This window comes from Mesoplodon densirostris, chromosome 2 (genome assembly GCF_025265405.1).
Source record: "Mesoplodon densirostris isolate mMesDen1 chromosome 2, mMesDen1 primary haplotype, whole genome shotgun sequence".
Classification (NCBI taxonomy): domain Eukaryota; kingdom Metazoa; phylum Chordata; class Mammalia; order Artiodactyla; family Ziphiidae; genus Mesoplodon; species Mesoplodon densirostris.
In genome coordinates, this window is record NC_082662.1 from 33,081,904 (window position 1) to 33,106,683 (window position 24,780).

At 42.5% G+C, this 24,780-nt stretch overlaps 1 protein-coding gene across 20 annotated transcripts in view; it reads left to right on the forward strand.

Annotated features, from left to right (window-relative positions):
* MACF1 (microtubule actin crosslinking factor 1) overlaps window positions 1-24,780 on the forward strand; it is a 330,003-nt gene that overhangs the window by 283,514 nt on the left and 21,709 nt on the right. For all 20 annotated transcript variants that reach the window (XM_060089544.1, XM_060089550.1, XM_060089543.1 and 17 more), the window contains 26 exons: window positions 599-805; window positions 2,162-2,281; window positions 2,723-2,830; window positions 3,756-3,974; window positions 4,959-5,162; window positions 6,829-7,060; window positions 7,708-7,934; window positions 9,013-9,135; window positions 9,233-9,334; window positions 9,927-10,028; window positions 10,122-10,295; window positions 10,388-10,543; window positions 10,706-10,903; window positions 11,456-11,584; window positions 12,382-12,555; window positions 15,010-15,165; window positions 15,270-15,476; window positions 15,615-15,734; window positions 16,144-16,313; window positions 17,337-17,496; window positions 18,578-18,772; window positions 19,102-19,230; window positions 20,404-20,547; window positions 21,014-21,202; window positions 23,681-23,801; window positions 24,359-24,522. In XM_060089544.1, the coding sequence (XP_059945527.1) occupies window positions 599-805; window positions 2,162-2,281; window positions 2,723-2,830; window positions 3,756-3,974; window positions 4,959-5,162; window positions 6,829-7,060; window positions 7,708-7,934; window positions 9,013-9,135; window positions 9,233-9,334; window positions 9,927-10,028; window positions 10,122-10,295; window positions 10,388-10,543; window positions 10,706-10,903; window positions 11,456-11,584; window positions 12,382-12,555; window positions 15,010-15,165; window positions 15,270-15,476; window positions 15,615-15,734; window positions 16,144-16,313; window positions 17,337-17,496; window positions 18,578-18,772; window positions 19,102-19,230; window positions 20,404-20,547; window positions 21,014-21,202; window positions 23,681-23,801; window positions 24,359-24,522 (4,230 nt within the window). The remainder of the gene's footprint in view (window positions 1-598; window positions 806-2,161; window positions 2,282-2,722; window positions 2,831-3,755; window positions 3,975-4,958; window positions 5,163-6,828; window positions 7,061-7,707; window positions 7,935-9,012; window positions 9,136-9,232; window positions 9,335-9,926; window positions 10,029-10,121; window positions 10,296-10,387; window positions 10,544-10,705; window positions 10,904-11,455; window positions 11,585-12,381; window positions 12,556-15,009; window positions 15,166-15,269; window positions 15,477-15,614; window positions 15,735-16,143; window positions 16,314-17,336; window positions 17,497-18,577; window positions 18,773-19,101; window positions 19,231-20,403; window positions 20,548-21,013; window positions 21,203-23,680; window positions 23,802-24,358; window positions 24,523-24,780) is intronic.

Here is a 24,780-nt window from a genome sequence, read left to right on the forward strand (position 1 = left end):
GCCCGCACACCACAACAAAGAGTAGCCCCTGCTCGCTGCAACTGGAGAAAGCCTGCGCACAGCAGTGAAGACCCAACGCAGCCAAAAATAAATAAATAAAATTAATTTTTTTTTAAATTGTTAAAAAAAAAAAAACGTAAGAAGCTTGCTTTATATGCAGCATTTTAGAATTTACTGTCATAGTTCATTCTCTAAAAGAGTACTTCATGGTTATGTTTGATTCTCCTGCAGGATCTAGTGCAGTTCTAGATGTGCAGAAATACTGTGTAGGTACTTGTTGAGGTAAATATTTATGATTAAAGCATTATTTATCATTTCTACTGAAGTAAGGAGAAAAAAAGCAAAAAGCACCATTCATGTTACCCAGAGACAGTCTGGCTCGAGAAGTCTTGCAGACAGTTCTAAGCCGCTAAGCCTAAAGTCAGGCTGTGGAGTGACTGAAAAATCTGAGACAAGAAAAAAAATAAAACAAATAAGTGAAGGAAGGAGGTCAGAGCCCTGCTGGGATGTGTGGTAGAGAGAGCACTTTCCACCCAGCACAGCTGCTAATGTGCTTAATTTAGCAAGGGATGGCCTGAAAACTTTTTTCCCTCTTTAGGAGCTAAAGAAGGAGGTCATGGAGCACAGGCTGGTGTTGGACACAGTGAATGAGGTGAGCCGTGCTCTCTTAGAGCTGGTGCCCTGGAGAGCCAGAGAAGGGCTGGATAAACTTGTGTCTGATGCCAATGAGCAGTACAAGCTGGTCAGTGACACTGTTGGACAAAGGGTGGATGAAATTGATGCTGCTATTCAGAGATCACAACAGGTAATCTTTATAAACACCTCTGCATTAATATTTTAGGCAGCGTGAAGTACAAAACTATGACCCACATAAATACGGGCTCAGGAATAGGAATAAATGAGATCAAGCTAAATCTGATGCAACGGATCATTTCAGTGGTGGGAACTGATTAGGTAAAGGTATGTGAGGATGGATCTAGGTTTGACCAAAAATACTTGACCCCTTTGAGCAGAAAAGAACTTGGAGAAGAGAGTGTGTGAGCCCTTTCCTTGCTACTGCCCTGCTAAGAGGCAGATGGCGATGGGGGTAGTTAATATCTAGATCCAAAAGGTCCAAGTGCATCACAATCTTAGTTTGACATAATCAGCTGTTTTAGCATTAGATGGAAAAGGGGACAGAACCAAGAACTATAATTACTATCAAATACGCTAACCAAAATAGCAGAGCCATCCAAAATAGAACCCTTCCAAGTAAACACAGGTGTCATATTTCCCTCAATCCTTTTTCCTCCCTACTTTCTGGGAAAAGTTATTTGCTTTTCTTTGTAGCTGGATATGCACCTATTAATGTGCCATGGTGCAAAAAATAAATTAATATAACATGACTCCTTGAGTTCATAGTGATAAGCAAATGCTTTCTGAACCACAGAGAAGTTTGTTCTGATGCCCAGTGCATTCCTGTTGTGTCTTAATTAATATCCCTCATCCTGGACAGATATTTCAGTATGAAATTTATCACGCTTGGGAGCTCACTTTCCTTTAAATATTAGTGTAATTTGGCACCGTTGATGAGGAAGAGATAAAAGATTGAGGGACCTCATTAAACAGTGGTCACATAGAACATGTTCTTAGGTTTTGTATTTGTTGATGTCATTGCATTCCATTTAAAGGTTTGGTGTTCTTCTGGGGTCGTAGGGTTCTTCAGCTGAGCAAGTACTTCAAGTTAACTTGACTCAGCCGTCTGCCGCCATGTTAGTTTGTATTTAAACACATGACTACTACTGTTTAGAGCATGGGTAAGAAAGAGGATTGGCAGAAAAAGCACAGCCTCATAAAAGTACTCTCATTAGAAAGTGTATTTCTTTTGCAGAGTCTTGGTTTCCATGATTGTTTCTAGCCGTAGAACCACTAACTGGGTTCTGTAACGTCTTTCTAAAGAAGTTGAAATAGGATCAACTCATATTTGTTGAAGTATAATCAACTCTAAATTGTCTGCATCTTGATTTGTGATTTTATGAAATTCTCACCAATTTTGGCTTTACTTTGTGAGACGTAAACTGTGTTACTGAAAATCTAGGCCTTTCTATGTTGAATAAATTAGAATTCTCAGAAGGAGGACGTTGGCTGTAATATGTCCATTTTTCTTCAATATGTCTGTTAGTATGAGCAAGCTGCTGATGCAGAGCTAGCTTGGGTTGCTGAAACAAAACGGAAACTGATGGCGCTGGGTCCAATCCGCCTGGAACAGGACCAGACCACAGCTCAGCTGCAGGTACAGAAGGTAAGTGACATATTCACTGTGTCCTGAGCTAGAAGAATCATCAGTCGCTTAAGAGTGACTAGCAGAGAGTTTCTGACTATCCCAAGTAAAGTAGAATGAGTCAGTGTCATGATGGTGGATAGAGACTAATTATATAAATATTTGGTTAGGATGAGGAAGAGATTTTTTGCTTTATGAAAAGGGTAGAAATAGGCCCATTAATCCAGGAAAGAGTAGTTAGCAATTTTCTTCCTGGTTTTCAGGAGGGCAGATATTCTTGTAAGCTGCTAAAAGATAAGCATTGAAGATGTGAAGATAGGCAAAGTGTCAAACTTTATAAGAACAGTCTTTGATGTGGCTTTTTTAAAGCAAAGAATTTTTCATAGGGTATGTCTGACTTTTCACTAACACAGGCTCAGGCTTCTTATATTTCTTGACTTAACAATAGTTTACTTTTCAAAGGCTTTCTCCATTGACATCATTCGACACAAAGATTCCATGGATGAACTATTCAGTCATCGTGGTGAAATCTTCGGCACATGTGGGGAGGAGCAAAAAGCTATATTACAGGTAAACTACATTTATTTATTCACCATATTGTTCTTATCTTGATCATGGTGAATTAGAAGTACAATTGTGAAATGATAGTTTAAGATGGTTTTTTTTTCCCTCTATTACTGGTAGTGATACTTAAGTCCAGCTGGATGTTCTGGGGCATTCAGACTCCTAACTCTGTGTTCACAGATGTCTAAACAGCCGTACTGTATAATGTGAAATACACTGCAAATCCATCTTCTTTATAACAGAGGAATTGCTACTCATCCTCAGTCCATAATGAGTTATCTTTGAGTTACCTTTCCAGGTAGATAGATTTTTCAGAACCGGGTGCAGATATTAATTCCTGCTTCAGGTCCTTCTAAAAAATCATTACCCATTTCTAAAAGAATTGACCAACAGAGTCCATTTCTACACCAGTTTTGTTTTTTATAAAGGGTATGGGTAACCACTGTTTCCTCAGAAGTCTTCATAAATTGAGCTGCTCATCCTAAACATATAAAGCATAAATGCCAGGTTGGTGGACACTTTTATCAGAGGGAAAAAGACAAATGAAACTTGGTGAGCAAATACCCATCTTAGCCCCTGAGAGATTCAGTCAAACTGGCCTATTACAATAATGCTGTATCTAAAGTTGTAAAAGGTATTCACTAAAAGGTTAATTTTGGTGTGTTGTGCTTGTGCTATTTTACTGTTTGTGAAACTACTTTAATATTTCAAAAATTATAAAATTATGTATATGTATGATAGAAAAATTCAGTGGAGTATAAAGAAAATAAAAATCACTTGTAATCTTACTAGATTAATCCATATTTTTTAGCATTTTAGTGTGTATTCCTTTAAACTTTTTAGTGTATATATATACCTATATATACTTAACATTTTTACTTTAAAGAAGGGTTCATCATAATAATGCTTACCTTTTTTTTGTTGTTCACAGGAAAAGACAGAGTCTCTAACACAACAATACGAAGCCATTAGTCTGCTCAATTCAGAGCGTTACGCCCGCCTAGAACGGGCACAGGTCTTGGTGAACCAGTTTTGGGAAACATATGAGGAGCTCAGCCCCTGGATTGAGGAAACTCGGACACTAATAGCACAGTTACCTCCTCCGGCTATTGATCATGAGCAGCTCAGGCAGCAACAAGAGGAAATGAGGGTAAGGAGCATGCTGGGTTTTATTTAATCACAGAACTGAAAATGGGCTCTACAATTTATTCAAAAACAGCCTATTTATTAGTACCTACTGAGTATAAGTAAATGTTATGAAATTAATTCTTAACCAGTTAGAATTTTTTTGCACAGTAAAAATACATATCTGAATTATTTCCTTTGTCCTTTAATATGAATCAGTTAAAGAATAAGATTATGGAGGTGTCAGAAACCTGGGTATTACAGAAGTAAACAAAGCACCACGTAAAAATCAAGGGAGTTTAAAATCTTCCCAGTGACAGTGGGGTGTTATTAGACTTGGTTGTGGTTGGGTGGCCCTTTCCTTGTGGTTAGGCCGTAGCTGGAGTGAGAGCCTTCACTCAGGAATGTCAGAAAGCATTTGCTGCCTAGAGTTGAGATGAAAGGGAAATTTGTGGACACTTCAACTGATGCTGTTACCATTAAAGATAGTTTTTTTAATGTTTATTTTATTTGTGGTGTATGACTCGTGTTGATTGCTATCTCTGTATTCCTGTAAGAGGAAGGATGTAAACTGGAAGTAGCCAGCAGTAAAGTCAAGGAGCGATTGGATTACCAGAAATGTTGCTGTTTGTAGCTGGTCCTGCTTAGTGTCTCCCAGTCTGGGCAGGGAGACAGACATTAAATCATGCAAACTACAGTAGGGTACAAAGAAGTATTTACAAGTACAGAAGACAGTGGAATACATTTGTATTGGAGGGTGAGAGTGAGAGAGGATTTCTGGGAAGCTTCCTGGGTGGTGGAACATGTGAACTGGCTTTTGAAACTGAAGAGAATTAGAGTCAGAGCCTAAGACTTAGATTTTTTTTTCCTCCATAAACGGTGAGATGTTGGGACTTGCTGGGTTTTAGTAACTCAGTTTATTCATTTGGTATGAGCTCTGATCAAAGTATTTCAACAAAAACTGGTATAAGAAGGCTCATTTTATTTTAATCCATATTTCTTTGCATAGCAACTAAGGGAATCCATTGCTGAACACAAACCTCATATTGATAAGCTGCTAAAGATAGGCCCTCAACTAAAGGAGTTAAACCCTGAAGAGGGGGAAATGGTGCAAGAAAAATACCAGAAAGCAGAAAATGCGTATGCCCAAATTAAAGAGGAGGTGCGCCAGCGGGCCCTGGCTCTGGATGAGGCTATTTCCCAGTCAGCTCAGGTATGTGTGTGTCTTAAATTCTTATAACCTTCAACTGTCCTTTAGTCTAAGCAAGAGGCTCTGTATCAGTATGCCCCTATGCTCAGGAATGTCCAGACTAGTATGCTGGTGATACATTATCAAGAGACTGGGAGCCTTTGCCTGTCTGCATTTTTATTCCAGGGAGCATTGGTTATACTGACAACTATAAGAAGGGTGAAATGCTTCTTGGCTGGTATATATTGCCTGTTGATGGTTTCCTTGAAAATTTTATATTGTGATAATCCTTTAGCAGGGATGATTTTGGGTAAATTCATCTTGAAGCAACAAATGCCTCAAGAAGTCAAATTCCTATTGGGCCTGTTGCTTTCAAGATTTAGACAGCACATTTGTTTTCCTATTCGCTAGGCCACCAGCTAGCTCCTAGTTCAGAGAAAGATGCTTGACTAGGGAGAAGGTAGAGTCAAGGAGAAACAAACCACCAGCAGTGGAGTTTAAAGCATGTAACTACATACTTTCCCACTAATATATTACTGTTATGTCTGGGTAATTTATTCCTATGTTTGGTCAATATTCTTGGTTAATATTTGTACTTACTCAAGTTTTTCCCCCCCACCTTCCGTCCCATCTCTCACTCACATTGTGGAATGTGTTACTTTGTGTTGTTGCTGCCTGCTCCTGTCTTCCCCACATCGTCACATTTCATTGTTGTGTTGACCGCGCCCACCATTACAGATTACAGAGGTAAGGTACCCACCCCCTTGGGATTAGGGTGTTTTTATGAAGCTGAGAATTGAGAGGATTATTTATAAGGAAATTTCCCTTAACTTTAGTGGAATAAATTTTATTAATGCAGTTTATTATGCCAGTTTCATTTGGGGCAGAACCTAGAAGTGAGGGAGTGATGGGAAGGGATTTGTTTGTTTACCATGTTATTTCCTATAGGACATTTAACAGTCAGCAAGCGTTATTCTAATGAATGAATCCAGAGTTGGCTTTAGGGGGCAGACTTGTCTGTTTTGCTCCCCTTTGTCCCCTCTCTGCTTCATATTACAAATTAAGATTTTACAATTATAGATATGTTTTTCAGAGTACCAGAAAAGTGGAAAGGGCAGTAGTTCTCTCTGAATAAGGTTAGATTTGGCCTTCCCTAATTATCTTTCATCATGCAGACATTTTAGTTTCTTACTATTACACTGGTGGGTTGTCAAATTGCATGCCATGATACTTCTAAACTCCAAGTCATGTAGCATATTGAGTTCCCCATCCATTTATACAGTTGGTGCAGGGCATCTAACTTCTTGGTCTACTCTGTTGCATGCAACTGTCGTCTGAGATGTTGACACACTGACTCTCACTGGTTTCATAGTCTTGTCCCTTTTTCATCACGTTAGTTGGAATAGGGGAAGTATTGTGGCAGCATTAAGGATTTGAGTTGATTTTTCGTATAGTAAGTAATAGCTTTTTGATTCTTAAACATTTACTTTTTCTGATGGGCCAGCTCTGGTGTACTATGCCCAAAACAGTTTCTTAGACAAACCCAACACTTGACAGCCATGGGGCTAGGCTGAGCATAGGTTTTATCCTAAACAGTAGTAGGTTTATACACTGGCCTTAATCCCTAACATTTGCCCCAGAAGTGTGACGAAGTACTGCTGTGATGGCTAATGGTCCGATATTTGTTTAGTTCCATGATAAAATTGAGCCCATGTTGGAGACTCTGGAGAACCTTTCCTCTCGCCTGCGTATGCCACCACTGATCCCTGCTGAAGTAGACAAGATCAGAGAGTGCATCAGTGACAACAAGAGTGCCACCGTGGAGCTGGAAAAACTGCAGCCATCCTTTGAGGCCCTGAAGCGCCGTGGAGAAGAGCTCATTGGGCGATCTCAGGGAGCTGACAAGGATCTGGCTGCAAAAGGTGCTTGATTAATCTAATCATTTTTTAAAAGTCGATAGAATAAATTCTAGGCTGTGGTTACCTCCAGCATCCCACCAGATGTACTTCATTGAATGCAAAGACAGTGCCTAAGTAATGAGTATTCCACGAAGTCATTTAGAATTCAGAACACATCTCCCCATTGAAATAAGGTTACAATTGGTAGTTAGATTCCCAGACCAGGAAACAAATGCTCCTTTACCCCCTAATATGAGGAAACTGCAGTACCAGTAGTGGGTAGAACATAACTACCTTTTATAACACTTTCCATGGGAAACATAGCAGGTTCAACACAGAACACTGGAAACAGAGTTCTCATTTCAGCCCCTTTATAAGTATCTTAGCAGTACTTTTATAGTAGATGATGTATCTTAGCAGTACTTTTATAGTAGATGATAACTCATTTCCAGATTACCTCTGTGATCTCTTTATGTGGGAGACCAACGTAAGTGATAAATGAGAAGATAGAAATAATTAATAATAAAGCTAAGATAGAAAACTATCCTTCAGTTATACATTTTTAGAGCCTTTTAAGGATAATTTCAGTGAAAATAGGATTAGATCTAATTTCTGATGAGACTGATTTTAAGTCCTTAGAAAAAGCCTGTTCACTCTTCTGTACACCTCAGAAATCCAGGACAAATTGGATCAAATGGTATTCTTCTGGGAGGACATCAAAGCTCGGGCTGAAGAGCGAGAAATTAAATTCCTTGATGTCCTTGAACTAGCGGAGAAGTTCTGGTATGACATGGCAGCTCTCCTCACCACCATCAAAGACACCCAGGACATCGTCCATGACTTGGAAAGCCCTGGCATTGACCCATCCATTATCAAACAACAGGTTGAAGCCGCCGAGGTAAGAAACAAAACACCTTCTCTCATGTGTTTGTCCTCTGGGAAAGCACTGTATCCAACTGTGTTGGATGTTAACTGCTTAGCCAGGCTGAGTGCCTTAAAAGTTTTTGTGTTTTTTTTTAAGGTTAATAGTATGTCTTTACACTAGAAAAAAAATACCTGCTCATTATAGATTTTTCTTTTTTTAATGTACAAGTTTTACCACTTTGTATAGGTACATACAACCTCCACTGGTCGTGATATAGAGCAGATCCAACACACAAAAGTAATTCTGTCATCAATTTTAAACTTAACAGTTCATATTAGTAGCATGTGCTTTAAAAATCCAGTTTTGCTTTCATTTCTGAATTTAGTCCTCTCTTTGATGTACTTATTTCTCAAGTAAATTTATATACTGTAGACTTTCTGGACTTATCATCCAGAAATAACAATTGTTACTTCCACATACCTTTTTCTAGCCTTTTTGGGGATCCTAGTTTTTATTAAATGCATTTCTCACCTCATTTTGTCCATTTAGCCCAAGGCAAGACTGTCTTGCTATTCTATATTCTCTCTCTTATCACTCATATCTTTCTTTTACTTCAGCCATTTCCACCTCCCCACCCCTGTCATTGCCAGTCCGTGAACATTTTTTAGGATCTGGCACAGAACTGACTTTCTTTGAGATTATATAGCCTAGCATTCCTATTATGCTCATCTCCCAGCTCTTAGATATGTGACTTTTGTACTCTGTTATTTTATCCTAGTTAATTTTCTTCTCCGTAATAAACTTCTGCTTGTAGATTATAATCTCCTTGGACCTTTGGTAAATTATTGAAGCTCACTGCACCTTTCTCAGACTTTTATGTATTTATTGTTAATATATAAAAATATATTTGATGTATATATAAGAAAAATAACCAGACTCTGAAGCTTCACTATTTAGATGAGTGAAATATTAAGAACACTGGAAGACGTTAATGAAATTGACCGTTCTGTTCAACATCTGCTGTCGATGGGGGTATAAATTACATTTGCAAAGTTTGGGAAGTTCTGTTCTGCTTTCTGTTTTGGCTTATGTTCTGTTCATTTACATGTAGACTATTAAGGAAGAGACAGATGGTCTGCATGAGGAACTGGAGTTTATTCGAATCCTTGGAGCAGATTTGATTTTTGCCTGTGGAGAAACTGAGAAGCCAGAAGTGAAGAAGAGCATTGATGAGGTGTGGAGAAGTGGACAAGGGGTTCAGACAAAACGTTACTGGACTCACACTAAGAGTGGAATTCATTGGAGAGTCTGATCCACTGTTTTTCCCCTAGATGAATAATGCCTGGGAGAACTTAAACAAAACATGGAGAGAGAGGCTGGAAAAGCTTGAGGATGCCATGCAATCCGCTGTGCAGTATCAGGACACTCTTCAGGTGAGAGGCCATGAGGTGACCACCATGGAAACACAGGTTCCGTGGTCTCTTTGTCATATTCTAAGTCCAGCGTGAGTCGGTCACCTTCACAGGACTGCAACATTCTCGAACCAAAGACAGGCTGTTTCTTTATTTCTAGCCAAAGTTTCACACTTCTAGCAAGAAAAGTTTTGACATCCGAATTTCTAGTCTTCTTGCCATGTTTTTCATCATATTATCTATCCTCACAGTGGCTGTAGAGTAAAGCTGGCCTTGCTGTCAAAATCATTGCTTGCTAGAGGTCCCAACCCAGGTTATCTCAAAGCACAGCACAGTACGGTAGCTTCAGCACATTGTGGGCTTGCTAGCTGGCCATAAGAAATAGTAGTTTATTTTGGACATTATTCCAATCATGTTGGCTTTATCCTTAAGTCCCCATATTACTGAAATAAAGATCATTATCCCTTATTTCTGCCCCCAACCTCAGAACACAAACAGCACAAAGTATTGATACTTTGATTTATCTCTGCTTGTATTAGCAGAGATCATACTAATTGTCTCCCAAGTCCTCATGGTTTTGTTTTTTGACTGTTTATTTGTATGTTTATTTTAGGCTATGTTTGACTGGCTAGATAACACTGTGATTAAACTCTGCACAATGCCCCCTGTCGGCACTGACCTCAACACTGTTAAAGATCAGTTAAATGAAATGAAGGTTTGTACCTGGGAATGGTTTTTGAAGAAGGGTTGCTTCTTTTTAGTTTTTAAAGACTTGGTTTGATGTTAACATTCACTGTGTCTTTGATAGGAGTTCAAAGTGGAAGTTTACCAACAGCAAATTGAGATGGAGAAGCTCAATCACCAGGGTGAACTGATGTTAAAGAAAGCTACTGATGAAACGGACAGAGACATTATACGAGAACCAATGACGGAACTGAAACACCTCTGGGAGAACCTGGGTGAGAAAATTGCTCACAGACAGGTAAGGCAAATGGTAGAGTACATAAAGTGGACTACTATCTCCTGTTTTCTAATTTCCTAACAAACGTTCCCTTTAAATCATTTTCTGGGTAGCATAAGCTAGAAGGCGCTCTCTTGGCCCTTGGCCAGTTCCAGCATGCCTTAGAGGAGCTAATGAGTTGGCTGACTCACACTGAAGAGTTGCTAGATGCTCAGAGACCAATAAGTGGAGACCCAAAAGTCATTGAAGTTGAGCTCGCAAAGCACCACGTAAGTCTTTTCATTTTTCATCTCTAAGCCTATTGGTTTGAGACCAGATATTGCCATCAGAAGCTTTTTGATGTTTTTGTACCTTTTGATGTTGTGTGTACCCTAGGGAGCCAGGCTTAATGATACCTATAGAGGTAAATTATGTTGTTCAACATTTTTTAGGTTCTAAAAAATGATGTTCTGGCCCATCAAGCCACAGTGGAAACAGTCAACAAAGCTGGCAATGAGCTTCTTGAATCCAGCGCTGGAGATGATGCCAGCAGCTTAAGGAGCCGTTTAGAAACCATGAACCAGTGCTGGGAGTCAGTGTTACAGAAAACAGAGGAGAGGGAGCAGCAGCTTCAGTCGACACTGCAGCAGGTACACGCACTGTCCAAGTTAGGCAGGTGGGGCTATACACATGACAGCATTCAGAAGGAAGTCGATCTAAGTCGACAAAAGAAAAGCAGTTTGGGGTAGAACCCCCTCTGCCTTGAGAGGAGGGTCAGTTCTGTGCTGGACTTGTCTGGAAAGAACAGCTTTTAATTGGGTCATTCTTTTTGGATTAGTTTGTGGTCCAGTCCCTCTATCTACTATTCAAAGTTAGTAGATCTTTGCTGTAACGAACCTTGTTCACAGCTTTAGTTATTTTTTGGATCAAGTCAGGTCCCTCCATATCCATATTCAGCAGTACCTTAGTCAGTCAATTCATCAGGTTATATCAGGCATCTCTGTTACAGTGAGGTCTGAAGGATTCTGCTCAATTCCGAAAATAAGTAAATACATTGGCCCCATAATCATCCAGCAACAGAACAACCCTGCGTGAGAGCAGCCTAAAATTCCTCCCTCAAAGAGATTCCTCGTGGTCATTTAGAAAGTTTACTTTTGAAACTAGAATTGACTACTGACCTTGCTAATGTCTTTTCTCAAAAGGCCCAGGGTTTCCATAGTGAAATTGAAGATTTCCTCTTGGAACTGACTAGAATGGAGACCCAACTTTCTGCATCAAAGCCCACAGGAGGACTTCCTGAAACAGCTAGGGAACAGCTTGATACACATATGGTAATAGATTTCTTCAAATTGAGCATAAGCATCCCATTTTCAGTAGCTCCTTTCCGAATTCACAGAGATATATGTAGTTGGGAATCTACAAAGTAGTGCATTTTTACTGACAATATAGTACTTGGGGATTGCTGCTTAGGTACAGGCTTTTAACACCCTGCCATAGGCAGCAACAGGAAAGAGTCAACCAGAAATGCCCTGGGGAGCTGGCAAATTTCGAGTTAATCAGATTGACTGGCATAAGAATATTGATTTGAAGGTGAGAGCATCAAGACAAATACATGATACAGATATGGTTGTATTTAAGAAAAAGACTGCTGGGACTTCCCTGGCGGTCCAGTGGTTAAGACTTTTGTGCTTCCACTACAGAGGCCAAGCGTTCTATCCCTGGTTGGGAAACTAAGATCCCGCATGCCGCATGGAGCAACCAAAAAATTAAAGGAAAAGACTACTTGAGGGGGGGATTTAGGGAAATCCAATAGAAACTGACAGTATTTCCAGAAAGTGGCTGAGAACAAAAGGCAACATAATTTCTAGGCATATCCCTCGGGAAAAGGAGAACTAAATTATTGGCATCTATTTTTGTGATCTCTGATCCTTAAAAATTCTGTTGGTGACAAAATTATATTAAGGAAGAATGGGTTTCATTTCCTAATTGTTCAGCAGTTGAATTCAATCCAAAAGAAAGGATTTTAATCAAAATGAGACCTTCCTTGGCTTTTCCAAACTGTGCTTGTAAATCTGGGTGGGTGTCTTTCAGGGAACTGGCATTACTGATATCTTTCTTGCCCTTATAGGAACTCTATTCCCAGCTCAAAGCCAAGGAAGAGACTTACAATCAGCTGCTTGACAAGGGCAGGCTCATGCTTCTCAGCCGTGATGATTCTGGATCTGGCTCAAAGACAGAACAGAGCGTAGCACTCTTGGAACAGAAGTGGCACGTGGTCAGCAGTAAGATGGAAGAAAGAAAGGTATCACCACAAAATTCAGTTTGATTACTGTTTGAGTAGTTTGCTTAATGATTACATGCAATCATCATCTAGTTTCTATGGAAGATTTTTCATTATATTGTAGCAAGCTAGCAGAACTGATATCCTCAGAACTGGCTTTGTGCTAAATCAAGCCATCTTTTCTGCCATTACGTTTCTATTTTCCATCCATGTCAAGTTGCATTGATGCTGATAGTTTCTGCCGATACTTGCTTTTATAATACTGCATTCCTTTTCTGCATCTACCAATTAAGGCATTACTGCCTGTTACTGCTCAGTGATGGACTTAAAAATAGGTTTTGTTGGAGTTGGGAGGTTGGGAACAGCATGCAGGGAGTATCACTAATTATTCCTCACACGGAATTTGATGTCTAGTTACTAATACTCAAGAGCAGTAAATTGTACGTCCTCTTCTTACTCTTCCTCAAAAATCAAATTTTCCTCAAACAAAAAGTGATCAGAGATCAAGGCATTTGCCCCCAAACATTGTTTTTTATGAGTACAGAGTTCTAGAATATCACTCTGCATAGAGTTTCTGTGCTGGGCAGCTGCAATGGTAAAATATGTGTCCAAGTCCATTGGCCACATCCATTGAACAAGTAGTCATTAAGCATGTATGTACCAAGCACTGTGCTAGGTGTACAGTGGAAACAATAAGGGCATGAGCTCTGTCATCATGAATTTTAATGTGCAGAAGGAAGTAGACCACATCTTCACACATATCAATGAACACTTTGAGAGAAGCATTAATTTCCTAGGGTCCCTCTAGTGTGGGGTCTGGTAGCTTCGTTACATGAAGAGTGGGCAGAGGACCTGAGTGTGTGGCTGTGTTCTAATTCTTGGACAGGGTCTTGTCTGTAATTCCTGCTGAATGTAGAACTAAGACTAGTTAAAGAAACCAAGGTAGATTCTGGCTCAAAATCAAGTAGTTTCTAGAGGGTTTTGCCACAATGGAACAAGTTGCCTCAAGGAATATAGTTTTGACCCTTGAACAGCATGGGTTTGAACTGCGCAAGTCCACTTGTATGCAGGATTTTTTTTTCTTCACTAAGTATATCTACAGTACTACATGATCCCTTTTTGAAGGGATCTACAGTACTACATGATCCCTTTTTGAAGTTGGTTGAATCTTTGGATTCAGAACCGTGGATGTGGAGGGCAGACTTTAAAGTTACACACGGATTTCCAGCTTCTCGGAGGATCGACACCCCTAAACCCATGTTGTTAAGGGGTCAACTTTAGTTGGTGAATTGATCAAGCAAAGGCTAGTTGTCAATGACAGTTATTTCTGATTTTGTAAGAACATTACATTCCAGGATCACTAAAATTATTTAAGCCCTGTTAAAGACTATATAGATAAAATGATGTGGAAAGATTTCCTGCCATCTAGGAACTTGCAATATATTAATTGCTAAGCATTTCTATGATAGATTTGAGGTAGACTTCCTTTTCCCACTGAACTTGTTTAGACTGGGTCTGTGCATTTTTATAACATTCATCACAGTGTTTTTTAGGTTACAGAAGTAACCTGAAAACACCAAGAGGAAAGTAGAAAGAATACACAACCCATTTAACAGCAGTGAACATTTTTAGTGTACTTCTGAGGTTTCTTTCTGTGAACATTTTGCTTATATTCATTTTTAACAACCTGTCATTACTCTACTTTGCCCGCCTAGTAGACGGGCCAGGGGCAGAGGCCACCACTCAGATGTTTGGGGTAGAGGTCTCTGGGGATGGAGCTTGTAGACTGTGGAAGTGGGATGTACTCGTGGAGAGTAGCACACACCCTGAATGAGCCACTCTCTTTTGTCATTCTGATTTAGATCAAAATGACTAAAAATTTACATCTATGTAAATTGTCACATTTTTGTTTGAAATGTTCTGGCTTTTATTACCTTTGTTGCTGTAGCATAAGCATAAGTTTCAGACTCAGACATTTTCAAGTGCCATATTTTCTGAAAACATATTCAAATAGAGAGCACTGCAGTGACCGTCATCTTCACAGTAAAGTGCTTTTCATTTAGTTGTTTTATGCCACAAAAAGGACATGAAAGGAGACTGAGACTTTGCCCAAAGTAGGTTGCAGATCCTGCAGCTGTCACCACTAAAGGGTCTGTTCACTTACATTTATTGAATGGCTTGAATGCCTTTATTCCTGTTCTTTAATGTCCCAGGAAGTGGGGAAAGGCAGAGAAAGCAACTTAGCTGCAAACTGTGCTCTTTCCTTTTCCAAGCACAGTTGTTTCAGTTTCAAACACTAGCACTAAAATGTCCCCTTCTTTGCAAACAGGGCATGTTTGGAGGTTGATTAAATGAGGCTTCCTTCTTAGAAGTCATTTCATTTGGTGTACAATTCACGCCTTTGTCCTTAAAACTATAATTCTTGAATTTGGCACTTTTCTCTGTGTGTGTGTGTGTGTGTTACTTAAAATTTAGTCAAAGCTGGAAGAGGCCCTCAACCTGGCAACAGAATTCCAGAATTCCCTGCAAGAATTTATCAACTGGCTCACTCTAGCAGAGCAGAGTTTAAACATCGCTTCTCCTCCCAGCCTGATTCTAAACACCGTCCTTTCCCAGATAGAGGAGCACAAGGTAACAGTGGCATTACGACGCTGCCCTCCTTTGGAAAGCACCAATTGAAAGTGATGCTCCTTGATCTTACCTCCAGTTTAAAAAGAGCAATATTTTCCCCTCAGGTGTTTGCTAATGAAGTAAATGCTCATCGAGACCAGATCATTGAGCTGGATCAAACCGGGAATCAGTTAAAGTTCCTTAGCCAGAAACAGGATGTTGTTCTGATCAAAAATTTGCTGGTTAGCGTCCAGTCTCGATGGGAGAAGGTTGTCCAGCGATCTATTGAAAGAGGGCGATTGCTGGATGATGCCAGAAAGCGGGCAAAACAAGTAAGTTGTAAAAGAAAGATACTAATTTACTGAACAACCTTGGGCTGCATGTGTTGAGTCTCCGCATTGGTTCACATAAAAGTGCTGTGTAATGTGCGTAGTCATTCCTGTTATAACGTATTTCTTACATAATTTTAGTTCCATGAAGCTTGGAAAAAACTGATTGACTGGCTAGAAGATGCAGAGAGTCACCTAGACTCAGAGCTGGAGATATCCAACGACCCAGACAAAATTAAACTTCAGCTCTCAAAGCATAAGGTACAGCAGTTCATTGCTCTTAGGTCCTGAGCTTGGTATTCACTGATGATTGTAGCTTGATAAAAACAAAGAACTAGTCAAAAGAAAACTAATCGGTTAATGTTAAACAGCCAAGATCATAGAGCCATTTTGTATCTGGACAGTGTCTAACCATGACAATTGCTCATTTAAATAAGAGTTCAAACAAAGTGACTGTGGGAGTAACCAGCTAACTGTGGGCTTTTAGAAATAGTCATGCACTGCTGTATGTGACACAGACAAAACCTTATAAATTTCTTCAGGGTAAGCTGTTGTTAATTATAGTTCAAGAAGTAGTGACATTCATACTATTTCTGGTTACCCACCTGAAAACTCGATGTCATCTGACTTTTAGCGTGGTTTTTTTTTTTTTTCCCCTTTCTGAGAACAGGAGTTCCAGAAAACTCTTGGTGGCAAACAGCCTGTGTATGATACCACAATTAGAACAGGCAGAGCACTAAAAGAAAAGACTTTGCTTCCTGATGACACTCAGAAACTTGACAACTTACTGGGAGAAGTCAGAGACAAATGGGATACTGTTTGTGGCAAGTCTGTGGAGAGGTGAGTGTGAATGTCCCTTTCGTGGATCTGTGTGTTATCCCCAAAGTAACCAGGAGACAGTGACAGGATTCTAGAAAGTGGTAATAAAGCTAATGTATCAGTAACAGTAGCATCTTGCTATCTCCAGTTAATTCAGTGAGAGTTATGAAATAATTTGAATCAAATATATTAAAATTATCATATTTTAAACTTGAACCTTACTGTATTACAAAGAGAGAAGCCTATAAAATCAGGCCAACAGTAATAGAAGATCTGTAACTCTAAATACATGTAAATCACAAATTTGTAATGCCAGTAGCTGTCTCACTGAGTGTCTCTTGTGTCAGACGCTGTACAAATCCTCCAATGTAGTATCTCATTTAACCATCTTGAGGCTCATTAACCCTCACAACAACCACTGAGGTGTGGGTACTGTTCTTCCCATTTTACAGATGAGGAAATGGTCACAAAGAGGTTTCTTAACTCCCCCATGCTCACTCAGCTAAAGCGGCAGAGCTGAGACTTGGTTCTAAAAGTTGTACTTTTATCCACTTGTACCAGCTATGCTATGTAAGCATTATGATACCTCTGTATTATTTGTACTCCCAATTTTTCGGATGAAGTGACTGAGGTTCAAAGAGACAGCCAGAGTCTCACAACTGGTGGAGAGTTAGGAGTTGAACTCCTGGCTCCAGATCGCTAATAGAACCACCACCCTCTACTGGAGTGGTGTAATGTAAACAAAAAGACCTTGTAGGGTTGTAGGGTGTGTGCATAGCATACCGTGTGCATAGCAGTTGGACTCTAAAATGCCAGAAGGGCATCTACACCGGCCTCCTGCACTATGCTTAATCCATTTTAGAGAGTGGTTTAATTTAAAATGTCTAAACATCTCTTAGTCACTTTTTATAGTATTTCTAACTGTTCTAACACAGTAGTCCCTCTCTAGATAAAGTTCAAGCAGTATTCCTGTTCAGTGGTCAGAATTGTGAGCCATTCATAAAAGAACCACTAAAACCAGTGAAGTTTGTGTGCTTTTCTCAGGCAGCACAAGTTGGAGGAGGCCCTGCTGTTTTCGGGCCAGTTCATGGACGCTCTGCAGGCCTTGGTGGACTGGTTGTACAAGGTGGAGCCACAGCTGGCTGAGGACCAGCCTGTGCACGGGGACCTGGACCTCGTCATGAACCTCATGGATGCGCACAAGGTGAGGGGCGAGATCTGGGCTGCGTGGAGGGCAAAGCCGTTGGGTCCTGCTTCTGTGTGTGCCTTCGGCTCATGGTACCCTTCTACAGCTCCCCTAGAAAGAAAGTCTGAAAGAGCCTGTGTCTCTGCTTGTCAGAGAGGCAGCTCCCTGCTCTGTGTGTTTAAACAAACTGTTACAGGGATTCTGCATCAGCCACAAGGAATTTACCAAAGTTGGTTTGATTCAGATTTGCCAGTGTGTAAACTTCACATTGAGGGCCCCCCCCCCAGTTTCCTGTTTATATCTCTCAGTTGAGTCAAAATGGATTTAAATTCAGGAGACCCTCAAGATATCCATTTCCACTGATTCTTAAAATGAAAATGAGTGCTTTTTAAACTACTTCTGAACCTGACAGGCCAGCTCCGTGCACACCAGCATTTAGTGTAACCTACACCTGTATGTTGAACTACATACTGTCCTCCTGCTTCAGCACAAAGCGTTGAGCTTTACCTTGAAGTTACACCAAATTCTTATGTGCATGGCAGGTGGGCTCTTACCAAGGGGGAAGGGGGGAGGAAGGGATAAATTGGGAGATTGGAAATGACATGTACACACCACTACATATAAAATAGATACCTAATAAGAGCCTACAGTATAGCACAGGGAACTCTACTCAATACCCTGTAGTGACCTATATGGGAAAAAAATCTAAAAAAGAGTGGTTATATGTATATGTATAACTGATTCACTTTGCTGTATAGCAGAAAGGAACACAACATTGTAAATCAACTATAAAAATTAATTTAAAAAAAAAAAACCTTTCACAATTCTGGAGATGCTAGTACAGCATAATTCCTGTTTCACAGATGAGGAGACTGGGACTCCAGTTAAGCAGCTTACCCAAAGTCACGCCACTCACATTCAGAGCCACATCCTGTGGTGGTTCTTTCTTACTTGTGGTCCCACCTCCGTCTGTGCATAAAAGACACACAATTGGAACCTACCAAGGAGAATTGAAGGAAATGACTACTTTCTGTGTGGTTTTACTTCTTGAATTCAAAACATTTGTAAGACAAACTAATTCTCCTGTTTTCTTTTCCAGGTTTTCCAGAAGGAACTGGGAAAGCGAACGGGAACCGTTCAGGTCCTAAAGCGATCAGGCCGGGAGCTGATTGAGAACAGTCGAGATGACACCACTTGGGTGAAAGGGCAGCTCCAGGAACTGAGCACTCGCTGGGACACCGTGTGTAAACTCTCTGTCTGCAAACAGAGCCGGCTTGAACAGGCCTTGAAGCAGGTCAGACAGCGCTTGGGGGTGGGCCTGAGCAGAGTCAGTCTAGCCTCTTTATCAGGATGGGTTTCAGCCAGTCTTGTAAGGAACACAAAGTCAAAAATTGATATTCTAAATGTTCAACAAGCTTTTAACCCACATCCATATAAGAGAAATAATGAATTTAGTTGGTTTTTCAAGTTGTACAGATGAAAGATGACCTTTGTGGGGCTTTGATAGAGCCTTCAAGTGCCTGTGGTACTCCATTGAGTTCAGACCAGACCGTTCCCTGGCATATCGTGTCCAGGACCTTGGCTGCAGAGAGAGGTTCAGTCTTTTGTGCTTGGTTATTTCAGGCAGAAGAGTTTCGGGACACAATTCACATGCTGTTGGAGTGGCTTTCTGAAGCCGAGCAGACACTGCGTTTTCGGGGGGCACTTCCTGATGACACAGAGGCCCTGCGGTCTCTCATTGACACTCATAAGGTAATCCAGCCCCCGGGTGCAGGGACCCATGCCACCCACATGGGGAGGGCGGCCCCACTACCAATGGAAAGCAGCTTTTGCTTAGAAACGTTAGACCTCATGTGAAAAGGAGCAAAGCCAGAATGGGCCCAGCTTACTCGTTATCAGGAATGAGAGGGAAACGATTGGTGGGTTTTGTGACCCCTTAAAGATCACTCATCCACTCATTCTTACAAAAGTAGCACATGGTGGTTGTAAACAAGTCAAACAGCTGGTGTTAATATAGAGGAAAACATGGGCTGCTCTACCTTTACGCCCCACCTGCACATGCCTTGTGTGACTTTCCTTACGTTACCAGCTCCAGGCCCTGATTTGTGCCCCTAGAACTGCTCACCAAGCTGCAGAATATAATACAGTATCTGGGGCTTCAGTGTGACTGTGCTAACAAGGTGGGAAATGTTTCCTTTTTTAATTTTGGTGTTTCCCACCGAGAGATTTTCATCATGGTTTTGTCATTGCATTGTGTTGTAGGTATTTTTAAAACGTTGTAGTGTTGGCAACAAAGCAGATTCGCCTTTGAAATCTGTAATGTAATGTGCATATATGAAGTTTGGGAAGAGGGGGTTGAGGCACCTGGGGTGATTCTGATGGGAAGACAGGGCTGGGAGCTGGTGGAGCTCACAGACGTGTGTCTTCAGGAGCTTCCTCTCTGGTTGTTAGGAAGGACACTTGGTCTCTGAGTCCAGGAGAAAAGCTGTGGTCATTCGATTGCCTTCTGTTCTATTAGTATTCATAATCTTTTTCCTATCTCATCTTGAACATCAACAACAACCACAAAAAAGTCATAGTGTTTTGTATCTGTCACTATATGTGTCCAAGACAACACCATTTACACGTATGGAAATGAATCCAAGCAGGAATTTATAAAAAGAGAGAGAGATCAGGGAAAGGGTCATGCCTCTGTCTCTCTAGTCCTTATCATCTGTGCAGAGAAAGTCATTTTTGTGAAATCCCTCGCTTCCCCCCACCTCTGAGAACTGGAAAGAAAATGACAGAGATGCCTAAATGCAGGCTTTTAGAGTTCTGTGTCAACATATAGAGTCGAAAAACACACTAAAGTTGTTTTCCCCTCTCAGTGTAAACAGCGCTGCTAGACGAGGTTTAAGGTTTTGGTTTCAAATCTTGTTTGTTTAGGAATTCATGAAGAAAGTGGAAGAAAAGCGCGTGGATGTTAACACAGCAGTGACCATGGGAGAAGTCATTCTGGTGGTCTGCCATCCTGATTGCATCACCACCATCAAACACTGGATCACCATCATCCGGGCTCGCTTTGAGGAGGTGAGTTCCTAGTTTTAGGGGAAGACTGCATGTGCCCCGTAAAATGGGTGAACAGCAGTAAAATACTCCAGAGCTTCCCCACCCCCACGTAAGGAATCTTTCACTCACTGTGAATATCTCAACAAGAATCAAGTTATTCGCATTTTAGTAGTGACTGTTTTCTTGATAATGTGCAGAAAACTGGAAGGATGGTGCTGGTGTTGTGATGTGTTCCTTGATGACGCCCAGTGGACACGTGGTGTGTTCTTCCCTCCTTCCTGAGAAGTTCTGTGTCTAATACCACGTGCTACATTTGGTTTCAGGGGAGCTGATTTCTTATTCCAGCTCTGTCCCCAGAATAAGAGTGAAGCCTCTTGACTGCTTGGGTGGTCTTTTCCCTAAAAGTCATTGTTAGGCTCACACAAAAAAGGGCTTTGAAAACGAGGGATGTGCTTGACTGAGAGCCGACGGGTTCCCTCCCCCGCAGGTCCTGACGTGGGCCAAGCAGCACCAGCAGCGCCTCGAAGCTGCCCTGTCAGAACTGGTGGCCAACGCCGAGCTCTTGGAAGAACTTCTGGCGTGGATCCAGTGGGCCGAGACCACCCTCATTCAACGGGACCTGGAGCCAATCCCTCAGAACATCGACCGAGTTAAAGCCCTTATCGCTGAGCATCAGGTATCCTCACCACATCGTGTGGTCGCGTGTTTCCTGCATGGCTCACGGAGCCCGTTTCCTTGGCCCTGTGCATCCGTGTTTTAATTGCTGCTGGACATACTCCCACAGACTTAGCAGCTTAAAACACGCTTACTGTCTCAGAGTTTCCGTGGGGCGGGGCTCTGGGCCTGAAGTAGCTGGTTCCCCATCTAGGGGACCAGGGGACGTCTTACCAGGCTGAAATCAAGGTGTCGGCCAACACTGCAGTTCCCACCCAGGCTCTTTCAGGTTGTTGGTGTCATTCATTTCACTGCAATGTAGGATGGAGGTCTCCCTTTTCTCGCTGGCTGTCAGCTCCTGGAGGCCGCCCTCAGGTCTTAGGCACACGGCAGTCTCACAGCATGGCAGCGTCTGTCTTCAAAGCCAGCAGGAGACCCTCCATCCTGCTCTGACAGATCTTATATAATAAAACGTAATCCAGGGCTTCCCTTGTGGCACAGTGGTTGAGAATCCGCCTGCTGATGCTGGGGACACAGGTTTGAGCCCTGGTCCGGGATGATCCCACATGCTGCGGAGCAACCAGGCCCGTGCGCCACAGCTGCTGAGCCTGCGCTCTGGAGCCCACGAACCACAGCTACTGAGCCCACACGCCTAGAGCCCGTGCTCCGCAACAAGAGAGGCCACCGCAGTGAGAAGCCCGCGCACCACAATAAAGAGTATCCCCTGCTCGCCGCAACTAGAGAAAGCCTGCGCACAGCAACAAAGAGCCTACTCAGCCAAAAATTAATTAATTAATTAATTAATTTTAAAAAGACATAATCCAGGGAGTGACTGCCCACCCTTTCCACAGGTGTTGCCCTCACTTGAGGGGGAGATTACACAGGACATGTATGTCAGGAGTCTTGGGGCCTGGCTTAGAAATCTGCCTGCCACATCCTGTTTCTATTGACTTGGCCTCTGTGCCAAGGTCCCATTACCTGGGACCTATCCCACTACACCTGGATTCAGAAAGACGTCTTGCATGAACTCAGAGATGGCCAGACAACACATCAAACTAAACTGAACAGAGGAAAGCTCAGTTAGGAGACAAATGTGGTTTTTAACCATGATAATTTACACCAAATGCAAGCATGGATCTTGCCTAGTTATGCTGTGGACATAAGGTCTTTTTAGCTATGTAATTAGCCTGGCCAGTGAGGACTCCCTGTACTTCCCATCAAGTTTACGTACATTGACCCCTTCTCTCCTGAGTGAGATTATCTTCTTCCATCAGGGCCAGTCCCTCTCCCTTCTGTTACCACCTCTCATTCCTTGTGCCTTAAAGCTCCCCCTTCTTGTGTCCCCCGCATCTCTCTGACAATTCTTTCTCAGTCTTAGCTGGTTCCTCTTCCTCTATCCACTTGTTAACGTTGTTCCCCGAAGTTCCATTCTTGACCCTCTTCTCATACCTGAGGTTGTATCTGGCCTGACACCTTCAGCCAGCACCTGTACACCAAGAGCTTCCACATCTCCTGGCTTGTCTGCAGCATGCAGGAAGCCAGAGGCAGCTCTGAAACTCCATTTCATCCCTGCTTCCTGGCCCTGACCCCACCCCTCCCTTCCACACCTGCCTCCTCTCTCCTCATCCACCCAGTCACCCAACACAGGAGTGACTCCTTTTTCTTTACCCCCTACATTTAGCCAGTCATCAGGTCTTACCTGTCCTACTTTCAAAATACTTCTTGGCTCCTTCTCTCCTGCCCTGGCTCAGGCCCTCACTGTGTTTTGCCTCAGTTACTGCAATGGCTTCCCAACTTGCCTGCCTCCCCCCTTTCCATCCTCCCTCCTACACTGAGGCCAGAATGATAGCTCTAAAACAGAGATCTGATGGTGTCTCTTCTCTGGATCGGAATCCTTCAGTTGCCCTCCCCCTGCCACACACACACAGATTGCTCTCAGAATAAAACCCCAGTCCCTTAGCCTGACACAAGGCCTTTCTGGACCTTTCTCCTGCCTACCTCTCCAGCCGTCCCTCTTGACTCTCCTCTGATTGTATCCTCAGCTCAGCCAGTGATCAGCAGGGCTCTGGCTCGCTCCACTGTCAGGCGTCCGTGGGACTGCCCTGCCCCCAGTCTTTGGCTCATTCTTCATCCCGCAGCACACAGCTCAGGCACCAGCCTCCGGGCAGCCTTCCTCCCCACCTCGGGCTGTGGGTGCCTGTCCTAGGCCTTCTTTCGGAGCCCTGGGTGCCACTCATTGCTCTGACTGCCTGGTTTCCTCACTCAGCTGTGAGCTCCTGGAAGTCAGAGCCATGTCTTATTCCTTCAGGTCTCCAGCACCTGATGAAGTGCCTCACTCAAGGCCACAATCATGTTTCTTGAAAGGAGTGCAGCCGTGTACGAAGGCATTTGCAATTGCTCCATCTGTCACAGGCTTGGCCCTTGTTAGTAAGAAGTTGCCTAATTCCATCTTAGTCCAAGAAAGCTCTCAACCCTTTTCCTTGTTGTTTGCGTTTAACAGACATTTATGGAGGAGATGACTCGCAAACAGCCTGACGTGGACCGGGTCACCAAGACGTACAAGAGGAAGACCGTGGAGCCAGCCCATGCGCCTTTCGTGGAGAAGCCCCGTGGTGGCAGCAGTACGTGGCAGCCTCTCGTGCAGGGCGCTTCCCTCCTGCTCCTTGATGAGCGCTTCCCCAGCGCCCGGCAGAAATGGCTTTGTCATTTTCAAAAACCATATTGGATTTGAACGAAAATCGTTTTTTGAAACTCACTTTTCTTACACTGACAAACAGTAACTAGACTCCAGTTGTTTGAATTGGTATGAAATTTGGAGTGGTTAAGCAGATTCTTTTGCAGTGACCTTTCCATGTTTTGGTCCTCAGCGCTGACTGTTGCGCTAATTTCATCATAAAATAAATCTGCTCCTGTAGAACCACTGACATTTCCTCAGTTTGCAAAGGTAGGACAGAATTGATGGAAGGTATGAGACAGGTACCTGTGGGCTGGGGAAGAGCATCAATAGTTTTTAAGTCAGTGTGCTTCCACGTCTAAGTGTAGCCAGGTCCCGACTTCCTTTTCTCAGTTCCTGACCAGACATCATTATGAAGATCTTTCAGGTTCATACAGATGGCAGTTTCTCTTTGTGAACTGACAAAACCAGCTTTTCTAATCTCATGATTACTTTTCCTTTCAGGAAAGTCTTTGAGTCAGCCCACACCTCCTCCCATGCCAATCCTTTCACAATCTGAAGCAAAAAACCCACGGATCAACCAGCTCTCTGCCCGCTGGCAGCAGGTGTGGCTTTTGGCACTGGAGCGGCAGCGGAAGCTGAACGACGCCTTGGACAGGCTGGAGGAGGTGAGGCCCCGCCAAGCAGTCTTCCCTGGAGGGAGGTGACTTTTATCAAAACACAGCCTTTCTGAGGCCCTCTGAACGTGACCTGTGTGCCTTGACCTACTTATGCAGAAGGAGGAACCGAGCAGTGTAGGCCAGGACTCTCTCCTCCAGGCCCCCTGGGAGGACAGACACACGTGAGGAAACCAACAACAGATAGGCCGTAGCACTGGTGGCGGAAAGCAGTCAGCCAGGCAGTCAAGGAGGGTCCAGCCTGTGACA